Raw genomic sequence first — 25,797 nt, 5'->3', positions numbered from 1 at the left:
ATGATGTAATAGAGGAACTAAACAGGGGCATATTACCATCTTGCATATTGGAGACAGACACCATTCAACAAACTGACAATAGTCCAATTAAATGGCATAGGACTGTGCATGGAATCATAGTCTTGATAATATGTCAATACCTCATACAACCACACTTCAATGATGCTTGAAAATAATACCTACATATTATCTTTTCCAGTTTTGATGGTTTCAGTTACATCACTGCATTAATGACTGCAGTGGCGGGACACAGCAGACGTGCAGTAAAGTCCACGTCTCCGTCCTTGTTGCCATCTGGTGGCCACAGCGAGGAATAAGAGGCGTGAATGCAGTGTCTGTGCTTCTGTGGTTACATAATCTGCAAGTGAAGCAGCATGAGTGAGCATTTAATCTCAAATATAGGCATTTTATTAACAAGACAAATATTTACAAATAGCCAAAATGTGTAAATATGTATGTACACTTTCACTTATGAAAACATTCCATGGCTATAATCTGGTAAATCTGCATTTTAATGTTGACTAATCGACTAAATAATTAACAAATAAACACCTTTATTCTGTGCAATATGATTGATAAAGTTACCATTTCCTGACCAACACAGGAAATTCTGCTTTATTAGGTACACCCATTTAACTAAATCTATCAAATGGCAGCAACTCATTGCGTTTATACTGGTAGACATGGACAGGACGGGCTGCAAAAAAAAAGCTCAGTCTTTCAGAAACTGCTGATCTGCTGGGATTTTCACACACTACCATTTCTGGGTTTCTACAGAATGGTCTGGGAAAAAAAGGACAAAAGGAAAATCCAGTATGTGGCAGTTCTCTGGAGGGAGATAATGTTTTGTTGATGCCAGATGTCTCAGGAGAATGAGCAGACTGGTTTGAAATGATAGAAAAGACAGTAGTTACTCAACCAAGGTACACAGACTGAACTACAGCAGCAGACCACACTGTGTACCTAATAAAGAGACCAATTAAGTGTATATGTGATATATAATAGGATATGTCTTACATTTTAAAGTCTATATTCTTCTGTTTGTCATTACGCAGGACTTACTTGGAGGCACAGCCACCAGGTGGAGCTACTGTAGGCCAAGGGAAGGGAGGATGTCTCTGGCCTCTGATGATTTCATCTTGGCAAGGCGTGTGTGGCTTGTCAGAATGCAGAAATAGAACAGATAAACACACAAGGCAAAAAAAGGTTATAAAAATAGAAAACTAGTGGTCAGCCGATGGCTTCACTCTTTAATGTGCTGCTCCGCTTTTGATGACCGGGCCCATTTTACCCTGGGACAGGGCTGGTCTCAAAGACATGTGATTCAAATGCAAGACAGTGCATAAAAAAAAAAAAGCTTCCATCATGTTTCTCGCCTTGGGCTGAGTCATCCATACAATATAAATCCTGTCACTTATATTTAGATCACAGTGTATTTTCCCCATACATATGCTGGAAGTTGCACTTGGGACTGAACCTAGTGGTGCGGTCCTGCCAAGCAGGAAAAGCACGTTGTATGTTTACACTAAAACAAAATATAACTGTCCTCTCTCTTCCCACCGTGTCCCTCCCTTGCTGAATGACGGTTGTTCCACCGAGCGTGCCAGTGGCTGTGCCGCGCTCGGTGGCATCAGCCAATGGTGGAATCCCCTGGTTGCGTGTCTGTACTGGATCCCCTGTGAGCTTACACCACGTTGCCACTGCTACAGCAAACATCACACCCCGCCACAAAGTCTCGCACGTGTGTGGGATTTCACTGTTCACAGAAGCAGCATAATCTGGCATCAGCTGCCCGTCTTACCTGCACACATTAGTGTATTTTTAGAAAAAAAAAATTTGACCAAAACAACTTTTCTGGCAAAGAAAATTAACTTAATTTTATTAAAATATTGAATAGACACCTTTCTCACCAAGTTCACAATAAAAATGTTTAACCTCCTCTGAAAGAGACACGATAAACCAAAACAAAAATTAGTTTCCAAATAATTTTAAATATTTAAGACAACCGCCAAATGTCCAGCTCATGATAACAAAGCCATGGAAGGACTGATGAGAATGTGTGGATATCTTACGGTTTGCTTCACTCGGACGTATGAAACCATTATTTAGACTGCTAAAACAAAACCATTGCTTTTTGCTACAATGTGCAAAGTTTTCCATCATCACTCATGCTCGCTGTCTGACAGGCTAATTCCTCAAAAAACAAAAGACCCAAATAAAGTAAAGACGATAAACAACAATGACAACAAAAAAAAAGGACAACAAATTTCCCATATCTACTCCATTATCGTGTAAGACAATGTAAAAATCAACTACTACTGTGCAACTACATCCAACGGCTTTGTTTTGTGATAACTAGAGGAAATGAAGTTGTGCAGGATCCGAGTCCAGGCTTAGTTTCCTCTTAAGGCAGGTAAGCTTTAAAAAAGGTCCTCTTCATCGTCAGAGACGAGGACGACCGGGCGGAAGAGTGTGCTTCACAAAACCCCAAAAAAAATCATGTGTCCTTCTCTTGAGTTTCCTTCAAAGTCCATTTTTCACCGTCTTAAGTAGGTGTTTGTGTGTGTGTGCGCACGTATTTACAATTTATCCAAACGCACCGACACCACGGAGCCTCAGCGTACTTCAGCGGAAAGCAAGGCACCACCTCCCGTATTACATCTCATGCCAACCTCTTCATGTGTACATGCCACTCACTATCATCCTGAGATAAATCTCAGATGTGCTTCTCTCCTCATATCTTATTGATTAGCATTGGTTTACGATTGATTGCATGTACTGTACATTTGTTTTATGTCTTATATTGGCATCTCCGGGTGGAGAATTTGGTTGTACTGAGTATTTGGACGATTGCAAAGAGGAAGAGGTGGGGACACGTAATAAGAGGAGGAGGGGGCGGTGCTGTGTGGGCCTCTAGAATACAGGCAGTCTGGTGGAAGTGAGAGTGCAGACATTGATGTCCTCAGTGTGAGAGGCTCTGTGCAGGGACGGTTCTGAGGTACTGCGGTTTATCTTAGGGAGGGCATGCTGCAGAAGTTCAATGGAGGACAAAATCTAGAAAAGTGCATAAATGAGAAGAAAAGTGCACATTAGTTTGCTTTTTTTGAAGCACTCATAATTCAACTTGATCCCTAAAATTACAGGGAGAGAAATAGTTCACCTGCGGGAAGAGCGGCCTCTCATCCTTGGACTTCTTAATGCAGTCAGCGACCAGCCGCTTCATGGCTTTGGGGCAGCTCTTGTAGAGTTTACTGAGGTCCGGGGACAAATAGCCTCTTCCCACCATAAAGATTATCTGGGGGTCAGAACAGATCAGATGAGACTACAGCTACATCCACATTACACTCCGCTGTATATCTGCTTCACAACAAGCTGTCACACCACATTGTTACACTCCATTTTGTTGAAAAAAGGGTCATGAGCAACATTCTGTACTGTTGTGTGTAATGTGCTATTATTTTCATATATTTGAGATTAAATTAAAGAAAGGACATCTGTGAAAATTCTTGTGTGCAATGCAACAGAGAATATACTGTACACCGTCTGAGGCAAGCTTCAGACAGTGTATATATGAAATAATGTAGAGTTAAATTACTGAGTCAGGTTAGTGCGACAGTGGGAGACACCTGATCAATCCTTGGCGAGCTCAGAAATACTTTATAAATATGGCCAGTGAGTCTAAGGTGACAAGCATTTAAAACACTGGAGTTATTATATCGGCATGAGAGCATGATGCTGCGGAGATAAAGGATGATAGGAGAACTCTCTGTGCTTGCCAGGTCAGCTGAGTACAAAGTCATTCTACAGTATCAAGACCAGGGGTACAGCAACTGGATCATAACAGTAGTCACAGGCACATTTTTTATAGCAACTTAAGCCTGTTTCAAAACAGACCCTAAACTGAACTGAACTGAACAAGGAGCCAGGCACGATCCAAAGCACTTCTTGTGGTGTGTAAGAGGATGAAAAACCACGGACCACATACGCATAACCATGCACCCCTTTTCTCACACACACATACAGGGTTGTGTTACGGGGTCTAAAATTAGGCCACTGGCTCCAGGGCGTCCGCCTCTGTTCCATGGTGGGCCTTAGGCCAGCTCCACAACCCCCTTCAGACAGCGACCCAGTGTCTTTCCACCACCTTCTGCCCTGGGTTTCTAAACCGACAGCGGGACCAAGGCGAGGATCATAGCTCAGACACGCAGTACATTTCCATGCACAATTAATTCCAGCTACGACCACAGCTCGACTTAACTGTGCATAAAAACGTCAAACTGTCCTTGTTCCAGTATACAAGCACTAGCAGCGAATTGATTTTTAAAAAAAAAAAATTTAAGTCAAAGTGTCTGACTCCATTATGTTGTTGCCTCCCAGAACAAGAAGGTTGCAGGTTCTGTCCCGGTTTCGACTAAGGGCCTTTCTTTTGGAGTTTGTACGTCGTCTCCAGCTGTGTGTGGGTTTTCTCGGGGTACTCCATGACACAACGATACAGAGGTTAATTGGACATCCTAAATTGACTTGTTGGCACTGCAATGGACTGGTGACCTGTCCAGGGTATGACTCCACCTATTTCCCTTGGTCAGCTGGGATTGGCTCCAGTGCCCCGTGACCCTCGTGTAGAGGATAAAGCGGTAGACAACAAACGAATGAATGACTCCGCTATGCAAGGTGCTTTCTGGTTGACCAAAATAACTTCAGCTGACAGCTAGCTGGTACCGTGTCATGTGCCATTACACATCTTCACGCCTTAAATTGTTTAAGCAAAGAGTATAAATTTGATCTAGCTAGTTACAAATTTGTTTCTTCAGTGTACTGGCTTCTTCGATTATTACTGCATGCGCCAAGTGCTTGAACAGCTTAGGTCCAATTAGGTTTGGAACAACTTTGACAAATTAGATTTTGTACAACAGTCCAACTAACATGTTTACATGTATTTTAACAGCTGGGTTTTGGTCACACTACTGATACACTGACTGCTATGACAAAATCAAGCAAGGTAGAAAAACTTGTTCTTATTATAGCCTGTAAGAATTAATATACTGTTTGAGCTGTGTAAATGATAAAGATTTTACCTGATCTCTAATTGCTATCTGGGAATACGGGAGCTCTCCCGTCATGAGCTCAAAGAGAACAATTCCATAGGAATAGACATCCGACTGGAAGCTGTAGGGATTCTTATCCTGCATTCGGATAACCTCAGGAGCCTGTGGACATAGAGGCGGAAAAAAACATCAGCACAAAATGACATTCTCTGGTTTATTATACCTCTTTTGTTTCTGCCTTTTTCTTGATTTTACATGACTCAAATTTCTTATTGCTTCAGTGAAATTAAAGCCGCGTTACTGACCATCCAGAGAATGGATCCAGAAGGCTGCTCCACCTGATGAGAGCCGCTCCACCTCGTCTTCACTGTAGCAAGACCAAAATCCCCAATTTTGACAGTCAGCCCTTCATGCAAGAAGATGTCTGCACCACTGTCAAGGAATTTAAAGCTTCAACACATAAACTAACTGTACATTTAGTGCACGCAGAACAAGTACAAACGCTAAAGACCGCTGACGAAAAAAGGATACTGTTGGACTTCATGTCACGATGAATGATGTTCTTTGCATGCAGGTAACTGAAAATGAGACAGAAATCACATAAGGTTAATATTTTCTAATTTGTTTGTCGTTAAAAAGTATCAAAACTTAGGGACTTACTCCATGCCCTGTGCCGTCTGCCTGGCAATGTCTATGAGGTGGATCATCTTAAAGTTTGTCTCCAGGACATGAATGTGTTTGTAAAGGCTGCTTCCCTCGCACCACTGGGTCACAATGGCTAGGTTGTCCTTTGTCATGTAACCCATGAACAACAGGATGTTGACATGCCGTGTTTTCCTGCGACAGCATCAGAGGGGAGGAAGAAATCACCACCAAAACAAAGATAGAAGTTTGCAATGAATAAATGAACGATCAAACTTCAGCTGTTAGATAAACAAACACTGCAGCCATGCTTGACTCTTACCTCAACACAGCCACCTCATTCCTGAATGCCTGGAACTGTTCTGGTGTTGGATCAGTCACCTTTAAAATCTTCACTGCTACATCACCTACAACAAAAAATACTCTATTGTAAGCAAACATTAAAACCTAAACACACACTTATCTTCCTCACCATTCAATGTGTCAATTAGAACAAGTAGTTTGGGCAGGTTTCACCTATTATTAACATGAGCCAATTTTATTGTGAAAAGGTGTGTAGCACCAACAAATGCATGGCTTCAGACTGAAGAGTCCCTGCATTTAGTTTAGTTTAGAGGAGTATTTAAATGTATCATTTTCAAACATAGCAGACACTCCCACAGCAGCTCCGCGGCAAGCGAGCAAGAAGACACACGTGGTGTTGAATAACAGATACACGCGAAACACGGCAGATCAGCGCTGCTGCCGTCACACACATCCAGTGTGAAACCGGCTTTAGGTATAGTTTGGGAATGTGAAAGTGTTAGTGGTTACACCTGAAAGTGCCCTGCCTCGTCTAAAATGCATTCCTACCATGCCATTTCCCTTTGTACACAGTTCCAAAGGAGCCTGAGCCGATGCAGGAGTTCAGGTACACTTCACTGGCCTCAATCTCCCAGTAGTAACTTGAGTCCCGTTTGTCCCGGGGCCTCTGTATCAAAAACGTGCAAATTATGTAAATGATGTGAGAGGCGCTTAAAACTGATACGTGTGTTTTAAACCAATATTCTTACAATTATTCAAGAGTGACTTACAATTTTATTCTTTTCGTGCGTGTTGAAGGAAGGTGCCCTCTCTCGCTTATCTGGTGCAGGGGCTTTTGATTGAGACTGGGTCCAGCCTGTGGGGCTTTGATTGGGGGAACTTCCCGCTTTAGGAACACAAAGAGTAAAAGAAGGAAAGGATTCAGGATGGATGTTTTTGGTTGTATCCATTATCATTTGCTGTATAAATGAAAAGAAAATCACACTAGAAGACTACAGTATAATGTGTTCAATTATTATTATTTTTTTTTTACCATCTGTGCTGTACTATAGTACATTTTGTACTACTTTTTAGGGTGATTCTTAGTGGACATCACATTAAATGATTCAAAAGCAACGGAAATGGGGGGAAAAGATTGATAATAAAAGACTGCAGGGCATTTTTTAATGGCCCATCACATCTTTAATAATCTCACTTTATTACTACTCTCCACTACAGCAACAGATTTTAATGCCCATTATGTAATGGGTGGACCTCACAGTGAACTGCTGTGAGGGTGGGGGTGGTTATACCATCAAATCACAAGTTTGAATAAAAAAAACATAAAACTTTGCACTTCATTATTCAAATTCAATGATAATCTTTATGGGGTGAGGGTGAAGTGAAGAATTTGTAATCATGCAGGTACCTACCTGAATCATGATCACGCATTGCATCCTAGAATGACAAAAACACACAAACAGCTTGTCAGTTTGTTTTCACAATCAATCATATGCAGTGCTGTCACTCATGTTAAGCCTTCAAAACTAGGATGTGAATGCAGATAGCCTGTGTGCGAGGCATGCCATTCAGACCAAACACAGACAATCTGCTCTCTAACCTTTTCTGGTCTCTCAGGTGAGGCCTCAACAAAAGACTGGGAGAAGTGCACAATACCTACTTTCCTCTTCAGCCAGAATCTATGGCACCAGGAGCTCGGGAAGGTATTCGGGCATTCTAGCTACTCCCCAACAGGGTACAATACAACAGGCCAGTGGGGAAAGGAGGGAAAGGGACAGAGTAGAGTAAAGTGAGGAAGGAACAATGACAAGAGTGATGCTCAGGTTTCTACCAGCTCAGAAAATATGGGAAATATTCTTTGAAACATGCAAACCTAGTGACCTAGTTGTGCAAATAAAGTCGCAATGAAAAAGCAGAAACTACAACTCAACAGGAGGAAGTTAAGAGTGGGACAGTTTAAAAAAATTGCTACAATATAATACAGTCGGGGTAATAATCAAAAAAACAAACTGTCCATTTGTGGATTATTTAACACAGATTTAGGTAAGAGACATGAAGAATAATGCATGATGCAGAAAAAAGGAATGCTTGAGATGTGTGAGGGAGAGAAAGATCACTCTCAGGCAGGAGATATTTTAGGAGTGGCTGCCTGAACCTACAGAAGAACCCAAGGGGCCCATATGGTGTGTAGTTACCTCAATCATGCTGCTGTCTACAGGCAGGGTAGTGCTAACCATGTGGACGTTGGGCGTGGAAGTGGAGCGCTGTCTCTGGGAGAGGCCGACGCCTGTGGGTGGGTAGGGTGTGGTGTAGTTGAAGGCATGAGGGGTGGAATAGCGGTGGGCTGAGCTGCAAGGGTGAACAAGTACCGAATATTAAGATTGAGCAGCGATAGTTTGGCACTGCGTCAAAATGGCACACGGCACTGACATTTCACAGAAAAACAGATGCTGAATTCAGTGACTTCTTTAAAAGTGGGCCGCTGTGTGGGTGTGGTGCTGGTGGTTGGCACGGGGGTTTTCTGGTTTCATTTCTGTCATTTTCTCTCACTTTCCTCATTTAATTTATGTTGTACATAGAAAAGCTACTTGCACACATGCAATTTGAAAGTAAGACAAAGTGGTTATGTGCCAATTTTATTGTGGTGTTGCCCTTATTTCAAGCACTGGCTCAGCTGAAGGGCACCACGCTTACCAGGAATGCATATTAATAACCAAACAATCCAAGTATTGACCTATGACATTCACTTTTACAAGCACACACACTTTCATTTCGACAAGATTAAATATTCAAAATAATTTTGCACAAGAACCATGTATCTGTACTGGGCTGGTTAAAATGGGGACAGTGGGGATCAAGCTGAACAGGGTAAACACAGATCATATTACATCACACTTATGACTGCACTCCTGGAGAACAATCCCCTTTTGCCAACACAGAACTTTTAAGCATTTAAGCAACTTGATACTTTCTGAGTGCTAATTTGGCAGCTCTGTGTGCTTTTAACTATTTGAAGGGCTCTTGAAACAACAGACTCTTTTCACGCCTCTCCTTACATCAGCTTGCTGATTGGTAAGCCCCCATAATGACGCTGATGACGTTATTAAAAGCAGGATTTAATTCAATTAAGATTAAAGGTTCTTTAGAAATGAGATCATGACTGCGAGAGAAAAAAATTGCACAGGGTTGTGTTCCTTCTTGACCACAGTATTCCTCCGTCAAACACTATTTGGCATTCACATCCCTACTCGCAGGACAATTTCAGTCCAGACTGCGCTTGTTTGTGGTTCGCCTATGGCGGAACAAGTCACCAGACATTACCAGAGCAGACGTGTCCCTCTCTATCTCCAAGAATCTCTCGGAGATGCACTTCTGCCTCCTCACAAATCAGCACTCCCCAAATTTAGTTCTTACAGCAAAGTATCCCACTGTGCCCAAACTTGAGTATCTCCAAGTCTACACATGGTTCACCCACCCGCACTTGTAAATGAATTTATACATACATACACACACATATACATACATACATATATATATATATATATATATATATATATATATATATATATATATATATATATATATATATATATATATATATATATATACATACACATATATATATATACACACACATATACACACACACATACATATATATATATATATACACACATACATATACATATATATATTAGTGCTGGGCCGTTAACGGCGTTAACGTGCTGCGTTAACGCGAGACTCTTATCGCGCGATAAGAAAATTATCGCCGTTAATCTATTCTCAAAGTTGGGTCTGGGACCTGGGTCCACATAGTGAGCAAGCTATGAATTTCACTTTGATATGTTAGCGCGGATGTATACCTGGCCCAGAAGGCTCTGACCTGGCTGAGCGCGGATGTAGGTAACGTTACGTTATGTAATTTATTGTCATTTTTTGTTTTATAACGGTCTATGTAATTTACCACGGTGAAAATGGTTTCAGGTTGGATATCCAACCGTCGCGTCCGACAACTGTCTGAATGAATATCCAACCTGAAACTAACTTCACGCGGTATAGCTTTAGCTAACGTTATCAACGTTTTGCTGATTAGTTGCTGATAGTTGCCTACTACTACTAGCAATCTTACTCTGATATACTTTTTCTGTCCTACTCCTAATGTTAGGTGTGATGAAAACAGAGGAGCGCCACTTAGCAGAAGAAGAATTCAAATGAGCCATTTTAATCTAGATTAATCTAGATTAACTCCAAGATTGCAGTGAGATTAATCTAGATTAAAAAAATTAATCTAGCTGCCTAATATATATATATATATATATATATATATATATATATATATATATATATACATATACATATACATATACATACATATATACACACACATATATATATATATATACACACACATACACATATATATATATACACACATACATATATATAAAAACACACACACACACACTTGTAAGATAGAGCACAACGTTATGTCATGTCACCTTGGAAACCGTGTTAGGGATTCTCTCATTCGCCGGGATGTAAGCGGTGGCAATGATGGGCCACTGCCGTCGCCAGGTGTTGGACATAGCCTGAAAAGAGGAATAGAGAGATTAGGGTTTGGGTTTGGGTTTGTGTGTGTGTGTGTGTGTGTGTGTGCATGCATGGCTGCTTAACTCAAATAACTGTCATTATCACTGACTACTGACCACTATGAATAAATGAAAAATAACAGTACAGGTACACAAGATCATACACTATATGAAGAAGCTTTAACTAAATCAGAGGGCTGTGTTATCATCAGAATCTGTTTTTTTTTTCCCTTTAATATCTTAAAAGCACAATTTCTGGTGCACTATCAGTTAATTTTCACATTTAATTAGCCGATGAACGTGCTAAACGGGGTTAAAATGTGAAAATAAAAGATACTATATGATATACATGTTTGATAGCCCTTTTACATGATGCTTGCATATCAACCTGAAGGCACTTACAGGAGTTGTCTGATATTACTCCAGTCCACACACATCGTGGGCACTTTGGTGCTACAGTGCTCATGGAATTTGTAACCGCATGTTTGGCAGCGGAAACCATTCAAAAGGAACTTCTGGCAGATATCACAGAAAGCCAGCTTCAGATATGTTTTCCGAACCTGAAAATAAGAGGAAAAGAAAGACTTTTAATTCTTTGGGGAGGCTCTCTTTGGGTACCGAGGGTATCGTAAGTGCTTCAGGTACTTACAAAATTGTGTGTTGTCAGAGGAACATGATCTAAAACCTCCACCAGCAGCTCTTCCCCGATCATAGAGGTGGAGTCAGTATTCCAATCCATCCGGAATTTTTTACTGTCACAAAAACAGACAAAAGATTCTCATGAAAGGATATCAGAGTGACTCAAGCAATTAAGAGTATGATCATTGTGGATCTCTGGTTTCAAACCCATAACAGTAGTGAGCTCACCTCCTCTGTCCTGGAAGCAGCCTGAAGACAGCACAGCACTGAGGCTGCAGCCCTCGAACTTTTAATGCTTTAATCAGGCAACTGTGCAAAGTCATACCTGGTCGCACATTTACCTGACAAATGACAAAACAAAGATGTAAGCAGCTCTATAACAATAGGGCTAAATTCTACCTGAAGTGGAAATCAACTCACCACGGTGCGTTGCTGGTTCGGGAGGTAGACTCGAATAGTGCTGCTCGTCTTGGAGTCGGGCATTTTGCTGTCATCTGAGGAGCGGCGCTGGCAGGAAAAGCCCTGCACCATGGTCGGTGAAAGTAACGGGCCCTCGAACGCAGAGTCCTTCATTCCGAAGCCGTTGCTCAGAGTCTTCCACGCTCCCTGGAGGTGCTCCATTAGTAAGGCCAAGTGCTCTCAGTGGTCTGAAAAAAAGGCACACATACACAAACAGTATTAGTGCTCAGAAGGCTTGAAAGCACATATCACCATTTGAATCCTTAATTAATATTACATAAGATCTCTTTCTGCTTTGTATGGATATTCATGTTGTGCAGAACCAGTACAAAAGTGTAAATCAAATATATGGTAAATGTTTTCCAAGTCCACTCTCACCAATCTTTGAGTGTTGAAAATAATTACCAGAAATGAAATGAAATCTGATGTAAAAGTCAAAATTTTGCAGGAGGGGGAAAAAAAAGCAGTGGAATAAATGAAGGTTTGGTTAAAGGGAAATTTCTATAATTTCATTTTTTTTTTTAAGTGTGGCTCTATGAGATAGTGATACATTATCAACACTGACTTTGCCGATTGGCTGCTGTTTTCATGAACCGGCCTAAGACCAGGACACTCCCTCTCAATGAAAACATAACAACCTACAGGGGCAGAAAGAAAAACAGCTTTTCAGAAACTTAGCAAAAGGCTAACATGCTTGGGTCTACAAAATCTTAAGAATATGTCTGCCACTTTAACTCACTATTAAGACAGCCTTTTGTGGCTAAAAACATAAGTCTATAAACTGTTCACTCACCAAATATTTCAAACACCATAGTCAAAAAACAACTAATTTTCTCTATGGCCTTTGGTGCAGGGAGTGAGCAGATTACAAGCTTGGAAAAGGCTGACTTCGACAAGCAGTATTCTTAAAATATCATGGATTTAGGCAGGTGTAGATTTTATTATGTGGGCCTTGTGGCATTAATCGGTTTTCCCTTCTGTCCCTGCAGGCAGTCACATTCTCAGTGACATTGAGTGTTTGGGCCCCAGGGTCAGAGTTGAAAATGTGACAATACCAGAATAAATCACCCTTTAAAAAAAACTTGAGACAGTGAACTTTTTGGATGCAATCTCCAAAGAGAATCTCAATATGGAGGATGACGTGATTGCAGCCATTCTCTGGATCAAGAACATGTTGACGTTTTGATCCAGTTAGTAGTCTTGTGCATAGCAGTTTATAAAAATTAGTTTTATGTGGAAATTATATCCCGATAACTAGACTGCGGCAACATTTCTTTCATCTTCCACTCCATTTAAAAAGCAGCAGCAATGCAGACAAACTAATCCACTCAGACAAAGAAATTCTCAGACCAACAATGGGGTCAGTCGTGTTATTTACAGACTATTTGTTCTGTGTGGTCAGCAATTAAAACACACCAGTTTATAACACACAAGGGAGGATCACAAAGTCCCCAAACAATGTCTGATTAAATAAAGAAATATACATATGAAGAACACTCCACAGGGAGAAAAAACATTTGAATAAATGGAGTAGTTGCCTAAGGGGAAAAAAGGTTTAGCTGTTACAAAGCAAGCTGCACCTACCCATTACAAACACTATCCTCCTCTTGTGGTTTGTTTTCAATACAAACTGAAAAACTACACACACAAGTTTCCCTTCTTGGTGTTCACTTTCAATGTGTTTAAGTTTCCCCAGCTTAACACTCATTTGTCTCAACTAAGAGATGCTACCACTGAAGAAATGATAACTGCAGATTATGGTTAGGTGTCACAGCATACACATACCCGTCTGTCACAACTACAAAGAAACTGGAACCTGAAGGACTGTAGGTCTGCCAGCCTTCACACACCATGCAACAAGGACTGTGTTCAAAACAAGAGCCGCGATCCGTCCAGAAAAGGGTATCAACAGAAGAAACAAGAACTACACAATAAGTATTAGACTTTAGTCCATTCTGCTAAGACGTGACTCCCAGTTGGTCCCTCTAAATACCACTGTTTGTAGAGACTACACTTAAGTGTTTGGAGTCGGAAATGTAATTGAGGTCAGTGTTTGTTGCAGGTTAGCATATTTTGGCACAGCACAGCTCCGAGACTTGTAGGGCTGAATGATTTGAGGAAAATATGCAACTGTGATTTTTCTGACAGATATCACGATTGCTTTATGAAAATATCTCAGTTTAAAATTCACGTTTAAAAACATCAAAATATCAACTACTAGTAGCATGTTTATATCCTTGCTTATATAGGATGACAATCTATTAAGCAATTAAAGTCAACAATTTATATTATATAATATAATATATATATATATATATAGATATACACACACACACATACACATATATACAAATAAATAAAACATATGCTTACTATAAAGGACATACATACTAGTAGTAGTTAATATTTTCATCAAATTGGTCAGTTTTCAGACGCATTTTGTGGAAACTTTGATTTTTACAAACACCTTCTAAAAACTTGTGGAAGTTGCAGAAAGACTAAAAAAAATGTTACATAATAGTATGGCATTACAAAACCTTCTTGCAAAGAAGGCACATATTGTTGAGCATTAACATAAAGTGCAAAAAACAGAAATCTTAAATTAGATCATTATGCATCATGAGGTCCAAGAATGACTGGTAAGGTGCAGGCTCCACTTTATGAAACTTACTAAATAAATCAGCAGGAACTAGAGTCAGCAAATTTGATTATTATCCACTATTATCCTACTACATTTGCAACAATATCTTTTAAAAAAGGCACAAAAATAGGTAATATCATCTGGAGACCTGGTCCTTGGAAATAACATTAAGGTCCCTGTTATATTTTACACGGCCAATTAAAACATTACAAAAAACAATACATATCTAACTTGTGCCAAGAATCATTGACACTGAGCAACTCTAGCACAAACCCTGCCACTTCACTGCTACTGTTGTTTTTGTGCAAAAAAAATATCTACAATTAATTTCCAAAACATTTAAAATCCCAATATTTTACGTATACAATGCATTTAGAGTCTAACTCTGTAGACAATATGTCACCTTTTACAGCAGAATGAGCCCATGCTGCCAAAGTCACTTCAAATTGGTCATCTTTCAGGAGCATTTTTCATAATCTGGAAGCTTTTAGATTTACAATACACCTTCTAAAAGCTTGTGCAAGTTCCAAAAATAGTACAATGTTACAAAAACTTCTTCCAAGAACACATATTTTGTTGAACTTTTTCAACATTTAAATGAGATCATTTAAACATCATGAGGTCCAGGAAAGACTGCCAAGTTTCAGGCTCCACTTTGGGAAACTTACAAACTTAAGTCGGCGAATTAGACAACATTTTTCAAATCACTCGCGTGGAATTTTGACCGATTTCCCACCATTCACAATTATCCTAATAAAGAAACTTCAACGCGGCCAACTTACTGTGTGTGCTTCGTTTTTTAAAAAATAAAAAAAAATAAAGAAAAAATCGTGATGTACGATGATATCGCTTAACCGCTAACACGGCTACTGCTTATAGAAATGCACCATTAGCACAACTGTAGGAAATATTGGTAGCTACGCACATTTCATTAAGGCCCGGTAGTGCCAGATATTACAGTGAAATTGTGGCTGTAGGCCCAAACAGAGGCCAGCTATATGGTTAAACTCCCCAAGTACGCGGCTCTATTTACCCTCCGTTCACGTCTCACTCGTTCAAACGATACCTTATCTCGGTCGTGTGCCTTATGGGGCAGCTGTGTTAGCCGCTGTAATTAGCATTAAACGCATAACCGGGATAGCAGCCATGCTAAACGCCGCGTAGCCTTGTGTGTGTGTGTGTGAGCTTACCAAGAGAAGTTACAGAAGTTGTGCTCCGCCATAACTTCAGGAAAAAGTGGCGTCGGTGACATCATCATATCTGCAACGCATTCAAAGAAGAAAAAAAAGGAAAGAGAGAAAAAAGTTGCCAAAGGGAGAGGGGAAAAAAACGCTGAAAATTCTGTGAACTACTGTTGTCGCCGGTGAGTGAAAGCAGTTGCAGTGGGACGTCGACGTCGTAGGCGTGTTGAGTTTTAGTGGCCACTTAAAATAATAATGGAGGAAAAGTTTGTATCTTCCAGACGTGCTGCTGTGCTGAATACGGGAGGAAGAAAAAAAATCCGCCGGACCCTCAAAAGTGACACGACGAGCGATACTCGCTTTAAATCTCGTGAGGCGACTTTCAAAGTAAAACTCCCACAAGTGCCTCCACAACAACGCTGCGCTCTCCTGGCCGATATTTACGTTGTCGGTGGAGAAGGTGAGAAGGTTTGAGTGGTTTGAGTCGTGCGTCCGTCTGACGCCACTGATTGAAACAGGAGCTTACAGTCATAACATGAGTTACAAGCATCACGCGCACGAGCGCGCGCACACACACTGACTGAGCAAAGCCCTCCCACTGCAATGTTACTGCTGTTAAAGCTGATAAAATTATATATAATTAATTTCAAATTAGTTGCACATGTCCGTGAATAATAATGTCTTATCAGTATATAATGCATTTAAATTCTTGAGGGAGGATGAGCTCATATAAGTGAACGTTTTAGCAAAGATATTGATAAATATTAATATAAAGTTTATTTTTCTTTTCTTAAAGCACTGATTTTGCAATAATATCTTTTGGAAAAAGAAAAAAGGAAAAAAAAGGTCACTACCGGTTTGGAGTCGAAGATGATTGACTCCAAGTGCACCATCATCTGGAGACATGGGAACAGTGCAACACACACAGAGAGAGAGTCCTTGGCAATAATCCTGATCGTATTAACAGCAATGTTAATGGGTTTTTTTTATAGAGGAAAAATACAATAAATGAGCACAAACTGTTACTGCTTACAAAAATAGACACTTGATTTCCAAATTCTTTTACATGAGAACATTGAACATACTGTATAAGACACATCTCAAGTCTACTTCAGTCTACTACTACTTATGTAGCTTACGTATACATATATATAATTGTGTATATATATATATATATATATATTTATATATATATACATATATACACACATATACATATACACATATATCTATATATATATATATAGATATAGATATACATACATATACACACACACACACAGTATAGATTTTCTTAAAAGTTTAGATTGCAACAATATTGTTTTTTTTTGTTTGTTTGTTTTTAAAAAGCAAATAAATAGGCCTACTACCAGCTTGGAATAAAACACTACTGATGAAGTACAAATTTGACTCCTGCCTCTTCACTGTTACTACTTACAAAAATATACAATTGATTTCCAAATTGTTTACATGTCATTATGTGATAACATTTTACGTATATGAAGACATCTACTTCTGTAGCTTATATGTCACAGTTTGGGGGAGAATTACGCCATACTGCCAGCAAATGAAGCAGTACATGTTTAAATATATGTATATATACATCGTTTCAGCATATAAAGTATGGCTGCAATGATTATCATTTAATTAATTAACTGACTAAGAATCAATTATTAAATTAACCATCAACTTTAAAAAAAAAAAATTAAAATAGCTTTAATTGTGAATATTTCCTGGTTTTCTTTCCTCCTTTCTTTGTGGACAAAACACGATATTAGAGCACATTTGGGAAACAATGAATTTAAATTCTTCAACATTTTCTAACATTAAAGAACCCAAACTATTTATAAAATAATTGCAAAAAAATAATAATAACAGATTACTCAATTATGAAAATAAATGTTAGCTTAAATTTAAAGGCATGCCCAAGCAAAAAATACTGCTAGATTTATTTCTTTTGAAAAGCAAAAAGTGGGCCCTCTATAGGTTTGGAGTAAAAGATTATTCACTCCAAGTGCACCATCATCTGGAGACATGGGCACAGTGCAACAATGAATCTTCTGAAGACTTCCTCATTGTTAAACCAGCAATGTTAGGTTTTCACACGAGATGAAAAAGACAATACATATCCAATGTATGATAAAATACAAAAAGGATATATTATGCAGGATAGAAAGTCAAAGATAACAAAAAGTTGCACATAAAGTTCATGTAAAACTGACTATTAATTTACATGGATTTGAAATGTTTCCATTGTGTCAAAAATCAGGTTTGGACAAACACTGTCAGGGTCTTCATCGTCAAACTCTGAACCAGTCACCGTGTGAACCTGTAACCTCCACACTCACCATGTGTTCACCATCTTTGTAGCATCCTAGTCTGGGTCCCCTGAGGTCCCCGAATCACAGATGGCTCATAGCTCCTCTCAGCAAGCTGTATAGGTGACACCGTCTGAGAATAAAAAAACAGCCTCACAAACAAGGCAGCAGAGCCAGCAAATGTCAGATAAAGATCTGATCCATAAAACCATTGTCGGTACTTATTATTTGACAGCAAACTGTATTTCCAGCCTTCAAACACAGCGTCACCATTTCCCCCTACATTTACAAAAATAAGTATTTTTACAGTAGATACAGTCGTCTAACAGATAACATAAATACTGCTTCTGTGAGGATGAGGGCAGGGCTTTGTCATCGTGGAGCTTTTTAAGGTACTCCGCCCCAAATGCAACTCTTCCATTGTATTTCATCCACAGTGGGATGTTATGTTCATGCATCTGTCAATCCTTTCAGGTAATTTCCCCCCTGCTTTGCATTTAACAGTTGTGACGTACAAAAACGGTAATCGCAGGAGTGAGAAATCACTGTGTTCAGAGCTTTGTACAAAAATCCACCTTAAGAGTGAGACGTATGCTGCTTCCCCACTTATTGATCTGACTGAGCACTCAGGCCAGTTAGCTGAGACACAGGTCCCATGGATTTCTGTCTGTATCGGTCCTGTACTGCATCTGTATATGTTTTCCACCAGGACGACAAGAATCTGCACCAGGATTATGTGTAATAATCATTTTAAACAAATACATAGTATGTTCACCATGTCTTTTTCTCTCTTTTTTGAGTTACACACTCTGTTATTGATTTGCCAAAGTTTGGACAAACATTCTGCAATCAATAATAATAATGATAATAAAAATGCGATAAGACAGAACACAAGATAGCTATTGGAAATTTGATTAAAATTAGTTGTTTTTTTTTAAAAGTGTTTGTTTCCTAATGGTAGATGAAGCTGTGAGTTTGGTACAGACATTAAGTAAATAAAATAAAACTACTGCCTATAAATATATACTGTAAATGTTGTTTATTATGTATAGTAATTGTATTCCCTTTTCTTATTCAACCCAAGTGATCAGGTAAAGAGCATGGAAAAAAGATGAATTTCATTGCAGAGATAACAGGTTATTTTTCCTTAAAAAAATAAATATATGGAAAATAAAGCTTTTGAATCCTTTGAAGCCCTTTGAATCCTTACCAAGGCTGTATGATGTGGGTAAAATATCCAGTCACGATTTTTACTTGTTTCTGAGATACCTTTAAAATATGACTACTACAGTCTAATGCAAGGATAATAACTTGAAGATATAAATTGTTTTTTTTAACACATACATGCTGTGTTTTTAAACTGGCAAAGGAAATAGAACAATCTAAAAAGAAAGATTGCGATTTCATGATTTTCAACTGAAGTTCAACCCAGAGACATTTTGTGTTTATTTACTTGCACTAACACTTTTAATTTTATTTTGAATGTATATTTATTATGATTGGTGTTTTTACCATGTCTCATATTGTTTGCTGGAGGTCAGAAAATAAGTAATTCATTGAATTGGGTGACGTTGCCAATAATACACATGACAATAAAGTTGAAAGTTGAAATCACACTGCTAATTAAAAACTCAGCCAAGGACTTGTTTGTATGTTGAGCAGGTGAAATTCTGCAGCCTTGGCACTTTTCTCTGAGGCAACTGCCAACATTAATTGTCACATGAAAGCATTTGATAACCTTTGACCTTGTTTATATTCAACTTTCATGATATACAGTGCTAAACATCATTTATTAGACCATCACTCCAAAGCCACATCTGCCCTAAATGAACAGCATTGGCAATTATAAATACCAAATCGTTATGTTTCTGTAATGGTTAATACACATGTAGGTTGAAGCTAATAATTATTATTGCTATCCAGGAATGATCAAATTTAGTGTTGTACAAAAAACAAAACAGAAAAAATAGCAAAGCACATTATTATTTCTCTATTAAGATGTCAAATTAGTTATTTATTTGCATTCCTGAAGAGAACAATTAGTTTTAGTGGTTGAATGTTATGCTTTTGATTATTTTTGACTTCTCAGAGAAGATCTCAGTGAGTCGACTCAAAATGGGTATAAAAATGTGAATTCAGTTCAGTTCAGTTATTTGCTAGATAAGTTTTTCAAAGATTTCTAAAAAACATAAAACCGATAGACCCCCTGTTATTTTACATTTTTTAAGCACTGTATATCTACATATTTTCCTTATCTTTTGCATGTATAAATGTAATTTGTTGTCTATTATTAGCTTATGCGTAGCTACTGTTACGTCTCAGTAGCGTCAGTACTGTCGCTTTTAATGTTTGTATACATCACCCGATATCTGTGTTATGTTTTTATGTTAAAAATTCAAGGGGAGAAAAAAAGAAGAAGCTAATTTCACTACCATGATTGGCTGATTCGCAGAGGCGGTGTCCAGGCACGCTCGCGTCTGATTAGCTGTTCGAAGAATAGGTGGCCAATGACAGCGCAGCTTTTTAGTGAATGACAATTCAGGAACTCCTGCTCCCACCGCATGTAGCGCAAAGAAGGAGGCGTAAACACTGATATTGCTAACTATCCAGCGAGGTAAGCAAATAAAACCGCACTGTGATCTATTTGTTCGTAAGATGTTGTATATTTGCAAAGTTTGACGCTACGACGCGTCCCAGACACCTTTAGTGTCAAACGCGAGGTTTGCTCGGTTTTCCTTTGTGTGAACACACCGCTTTGGTTCGCTCACGTTAATGGAGCCGTGGCTCCGCTGTGCGGCCTGCTAAAGTTAGCCCGTCAACGACTTTGATGTTTGCGTTCTGCGCGGGAGATTTTGTTTTCGTGCCGTATTCGCTAGATTACTCGTCAAAACCCATCTACGTTCAGCATTTACTATCATGAGCGTCGTTTGCCCAATTTTCTTGGCAGAGAAAGGGAGCGATCGTCGACTGAAACGTGCTTCTTGGTTGCGTTCGCTTGATGGTACGCTAGCATATGCTACCTAGCCAGCTAGTCCACGGGTCTCGCGAGTGCGCAGTGAAATCAACGTGACTAGGCCAACGCTAGCGTAGCCTCAACCTATGGCATTTGAGTCCGTTTAGTAGGAATAATTCTTTTTAGGCAGTATATGTAGCACATGATGAGCCTTTTGAAAACTAATCTCTTGGTTTGAATTATTACTTTACCCGATGCCCGTGGTTCGGAGGAGGTTTGGTCTACATGGCACGAGGATGCGTGCCTATCCCCTCGAGTTAGCTTTCTAAGTTAGCACAAGAACCACGACATGCTCTCATGTCCATTCCTGTAGCAGTCAACGGCGTGTAGCTTCACGTGGAAGGAAAAGTCAGTTCGCTCGGGCAGACTTTCAATACTTGGGTGAAAACGAGCTGTTGTGAGGCTCGTGGGGCGTATTTTGTTTTCAATTTTTTGATATTACATAAGCTACGACTTCAGATTCCAAAGTGTTACTTCTACTGCAAATAAATACAAGCAACAAGTTAGCCCAATTACCATCACCCAAAGCCTGGAGTTGTCATCTTTTGAGTACATGGGGCTTGATTACTGATTAACTCTCATTCTCATTGGCTTAATTGTCCTCAGCACCATCAGCAAACAGAAGTTTGGCCTGTGGTGATCTCAGCATGATACCACTGAAGAAATTGTAAGTTAGTTAGATGCCCCCAAATAATACACCCTACAGCTGTTTTAAAATGTCCCTATACTGTAGATTAGACCCCCCTCTGGTAGTCACCATGTTTGGCTGTCCCTTCAAACATTGATGTGAGTTGTGTGCTTTAATTTGCCTCAGACACAAGACTAGAAGTAGAAGAATTGATTGTATTGAAGTTTGTAAAACATAATCTGTATTATACTATAAACTGAAAATGCAAACTGCAGATTAATTGTCAATAAATGTTTAATTCAAGCAGTCTTCTTTATCTTTGTTATCATTTTACTGTTATATTGTATGAGTTGGCAAAGATTTGCATTGGCTGTAGAAAAACCCAACATAAGTCTCCACAAAAACTGCTAACACGATTTAAAAGCAAAACAAGTCAAATGGTTCTCAGGATGATTTGTTAATCTTGTTTAAAAAAGCTTCATTAGTTATCTCTCAATCAGGTCAGTCTTGATGGCACAGTGTTCATTCCAGCAAAGTAAAAATACACACCATTGGCATGTCAGCTGTTGTCAGTTTCAGTTGTAAACAGTTGCATCACTTAAATGTTATATGTATATATCAAAGGAGAAATTTCCTTTAATGTATTCAGTCCTTTTAATGTCAGTGATTCGGCATACTTTATGAACAATGCCACATTGCAGGTGCAGTTTGTCATAAAAAGGGACGCTATAGATAAACTAGCAAAAGAGTACAGGGGGCATGTACAGTTATCGTTCTCCAAACCGTATGGTGAGTTATTGTGAGTCTATGTGTGGCAGTTACACCCACAACGTCTGGAGATGCAGCTAGGTTTTATACTTAACAGCGAGCTTGTGTCAAAACTTTGCATACAGACTTGCAGGCCATTGACAAACCGGCTACAGCACTTTGTAAAAGAAAAGGGAAACTGTCTCTGAGTAGAAACCACTGTCACACATTCGGGTGGATGTGTCATGTCATTCAAGATGAGCGTCTTCACAACAACGACAAGTTGGATGCGCATAAAAGGCACTGTAGTCTGAACAGGTTTAACCACCAGTGGCAAAATGAATGTGCTATTTTAATGTTATATGGTTTTAACCCTGTGCTGAAAAGGTTGACACTATGAGACACTACTTTCTACAATTTAGGGTCAGGGTTTAGCTGGTATGTCAGTGATTACTTATATTTGTGTGCACTAGAAATTCAACATCACACAAATGCCATGTAATGTCTTCCACCAATTTCATTGCAAATCATTCAGCAAGAGGGTTGCGGTTGAAATAAGTCAGCACAAAGACCTTTCAATTAGTTATGGCAATTTATGTTGGGAAAAATACAGATTTTGTTTGTTTTTAGTGAATAATCCTGGAGGTGTGTCTGTTGCACTGCACACAATGTAACAGTTCATATGAGCATTAACGGAAAGAATAGAGAACAATTCACTGATATTCATTGTATTTTTTTGTTTATGTTGCTTAGGTCATGGAGATGAACGTCAACAGTGAGTGTTTTGGATGTGGCCGTTCTGGGCATTGGGTCAAGAACTGTCCCCAGGGCCGCGGTGGTGGTGGTGGTGGTGGCGCACGTGTAGGTAGCAGGGGCCGGGGCCGATCCAAGGGTAATTACACGCTACACGGGCCATACCTTCTACTAGATAAATATTGCAAAAATATCTGTGCTCCACGTTATTCTATTTAACTTCAGTTTGTGTGCTCATTATTTGTAGGTTTGGGACTACAGGCAGGATTCTAGCACTTGAATGGCTCAGTGCCATTTATTTTTGAAATCTTGTAGTCCTCTTTTCACACTGATCTGCCCCTGTCATTTCAGAGATGTTCTGCTATCGTTGTGGAGACCAGGGACACATGGCCAGGGATTGTTGTCACTCTGAGGATGGTGAGCATTGCTTTTCTTTTATATAATTAATTTCCTTCTACTTGTTGTGGAGTGGTACTTAATAAGGCAGTTGTAAAGGTAATTCATCAAGAGTTCAATTTCAGTGGTGGATGAATCTTTAAAATACAAATGCATTTTTATAGCAAAACAATTTTCATGTGTAGAACACCACATGATGTTTTGTTAATAATTTTCCCCTCCCTTCTTAACAGCGTGCTATAACTGCCACAGGATTGGGCATATTTCCCGGGACTGCAAGGAGCCCAAAAAGGAGAGGGAGCAGCTTTGCTACAACTGTGGCAAAGCTGGTCACGTGGCCCGCGATTGTGAACATGCCAACGAGCAGAAGTGCTACTGCTGCGGTGGGTTTGGTCACATCCAGAAACTTTGCGACAAGGTGAAATGTTACAGGTGAGTGAGTTTTCATGTTGTTTTTTTTTAAGTTTTGAGCTAAATGGGGGGCAGCACAAGACGGTGCTTAATTAAATATTGTCTTTCTAAAGAAACTTGTGTCTCTGGTCTCTTTCAGGTGTGGCGAGATTGGTCACGTTGCTGTGCGTTGCAGTAGATCCCAGGCCACTGAGACTAACTGCTACAAATGTGGAAAGGCAGGCCACATGGCAAAAGACTGCTCCATTGAAGCCACCGCATAATCAGTGCCCTCTGTTGCCCCTCCTTTTTTTCAGATTGATGGTTGGTTGTATTATTTTCTCTGAATCCTCTTCACTGGCCAAAGGTCGGCTAACAGAGGCTAGTCCCAGGCCAGTGAGCCTCTCGACATGTAATACAAAGAAAGGGGTGAAAAATATCTTCTGCATTCAATACAAAAATGTTTTAGTTTGGTAGCGGTGTTATGTATAATGCTTTGTTTAAGAACCCCCCCTTTCCAAGCCACTGGTGATCAGAGATGAATAAATGGGACAACACATATGGGCATCTATAGGACCTCTGAGCTTATGGACGTGAGTCTCAGTAAAATGAGATAGCAGAAGGGAGTAAATAGAAACCGAACTTCCATGTATTGGTTATTTTGGTTCGTTTTAGTGGAATGAGTTGGCCAAGAGAGTATGACATGGAAACATTTCATAACATGATGCATTTCAGCCCTACAAGCAGCAAAGAGGGTGATGACAAACTACATGTTATATTGCTAAGATATAAATTTTCTTTTGGAGGTAAAAGAGACATGTTCTTTTATAGAAATCTGTTTACAATTTAAATATAATAGTCCAAGGTAGACTTTTCCTTTTCAAAATGGCTTTGGAATTTTTGTTTTTTTACCTTGGCAAAATTGAACATCAAGAACAGTTGTTGGAACAGCAGAATTAGGAGTTATTTGGGAATGAAAAATGTTTTCACAGAAATCAAAATGTTATTTTTGTACAATATCACTTAGACTACTGTATAAATACCATTTGCTTGTACTCAGTTTTTAAGTCGGAAGGAAAGTGCAACTGAAGTCCTAGAAAATAGAAATGTAATTTTAAACTATCAATAAAGCTGGAGGAGCACGGGGATGACATTTTGTCTGATTTGAGTCCATACGTTTTTATTTACAGGTGTTTGCTCTCAAGTGATTCATTCACGTTTTATGAAGAAAGATCATTTTGTTCTTCACTTGGGTTTATGGATGACTGGGTGTACAATTATGTTTTAGGGTAACAGCTTACAAAGTGGACCCTGCTTTCTTTGTAGACATTTTCTGGCTTTGTCCTGTGTTTACCTTGGCAGGACACCTGCAGAATCTGCATGGCTGATTTAACCAGATTAAGACAATAGTTTGAAGTGGAAACTGTCACTTAAAGAGTATTTTTCTGATGAGTTTAAACTGAATAAGGTTATCTCAAGTTTTATTATGTATACATGTTTATCAAATTGTGTCCCATTGGAGTTAAAACAGTCATGGACATAATGGTATTAGTGAGTATTGACTTTTGATCCCAAATTAGTGAATTATGGTTATAGTAGCAGTCACACACTATATATAATACAGAGTTCAGGCAAAATGAATGTTAGTATGAGAACTCGACCCACAGCTGTACAGGAACTAGGAACATTTTAGAATGACAAAGCTTGTGCAGGGAATAAAATATGTCTATAAAAGGATAAATCCAATCTATGCTAATTGATATTTACATAGTAAAGGCTAGAGTATGTTACCTCATGTAAATATAGTCCTAGTTATGTCTCAGAATAAACTCACTAGTGTATTGGTGTGTTTTTAGCCACCTCCGTGCATGCTTTGAGGATTCATTTTCAGAGAATGCTGTTTAAACCTGGCAGGGTGTCACATTTCTCATGTCAAATTCCCGAAGGTTTCTTGCTGCACAGAATCTCGCCGCGAGGCACACACGAGTCACTGGACTGCACAGCAAACCAGCAGTGCACTAAAGATAGAATGGTGGAGGAGGAGGAGGAGGGG

The 25,797-nt window shown here is 39.3% G+C and overlaps 2 protein-coding genes across 5 annotated transcripts; one reads left to right on the top strand and one right to left on the bottom strand.

Annotated features, from left to right (window-relative positions):
* Positions 1 to 1,850: 1,850 nt before the first annotated feature.
* Positions 1,851 to 18,151, bottom strand: raf1a (Raf-1 proto-oncogene, serine/threonine kinase a). 3 transcript variants are annotated; one of them, XM_044037496.1, is made up of 17 exons: positions 17,848 to 18,151; positions 11,639 to 11,865; positions 11,447 to 11,559; positions 11,229 to 11,331; positions 10,982 to 11,139; positions 10,490 to 10,579; positions 8,186 to 8,339; positions 7,403 to 7,427; positions 6,761 to 6,876; positions 6,540 to 6,657; positions 6,010 to 6,094; positions 5,706 to 5,882; positions 5,577 to 5,623; positions 5,351 to 5,469; positions 5,076 to 5,207; positions 3,161 to 3,295; positions 1,851 to 3,054 (listed from the first exon to the last, which is right to left on the bottom strand). In XM_044037496.1, exons 2-17 carry the CDS (start codon positions 11,837 to 11,839, stop codon positions 2,914 to 2,916), a joined length of 1,914 nt encoding a protein of 637 aa, XP_043893431.1. In that variant the 5' UTR covers positions 11,840 to 11,865; positions 17,848 to 18,151; the 3' UTR covers positions 1,851 to 2,913. The 3 variants fall into 3 exon arrangements, with proteins under 3 accessions (XP_043893431.1, XP_043893430.1, XP_043893432.1); XM_044037495.1 differs by lacking the exon at positions 17,848 to 18,151 and adding an exon at positions 15,509 to 16,294; XM_044037497.1 differs by lacking the exon at positions 17,848 to 18,151 and adding an exon at positions 7,591 to 7,710 and having other exon boundaries at positions 11,639 to 11,854.
* Positions 18,152 to 20,350: 2,199 nt separating this feature from the next.
* On the top strand, positions 20,351 to 24,892 carry cnbpa (CCHC-type zinc finger, nucleic acid binding protein a). 2 transcript variants are annotated; one of them, XM_044037499.1, is made up of 6 exons: positions 20,368 to 20,431; positions 21,437 to 21,497; positions 22,959 to 23,097; positions 23,310 to 23,375; positions 23,588 to 23,786; positions 23,905 to 24,892. In XM_044037499.1, exons 3-6 carry the CDS (start codon positions 22,962 to 22,964, stop codon positions 24,026 to 24,028), a joined length of 525 nt encoding a protein of 174 aa, XP_043893434.1. In that variant the 5' UTR covers positions 20,368 to 20,431; positions 21,437 to 21,497; positions 22,959 to 22,961; the 3' UTR covers positions 24,029 to 24,892. The 2 variants fall into 2 exon arrangements, with proteins under 2 accessions (XP_043893433.1, XP_043893434.1); XM_044037498.1 differs by lacking the exon at positions 21,437 to 21,497 and having other exon boundaries at positions 20,351 to 20,431.
* Positions 24,893 to 25,797: the final 905 nt, after the last annotated feature.

Source organism: Solea senegalensis, linkage group LG11 (assembly GCF_019176455.1).
Source record: "Solea senegalensis isolate Sse05_10M linkage group LG11, IFAPA_SoseM_1, whole genome shotgun sequence".
In the NCBI taxonomy this organism is placed as follows: Eukaryota; Metazoa; Chordata; class Actinopteri; order Pleuronectiformes; family Soleidae; genus Solea; species Solea senegalensis.
Note: the sequence above shows the minus strand (reverse complement) of the source record. Positions and strands in the feature narration are given on the sequence as shown.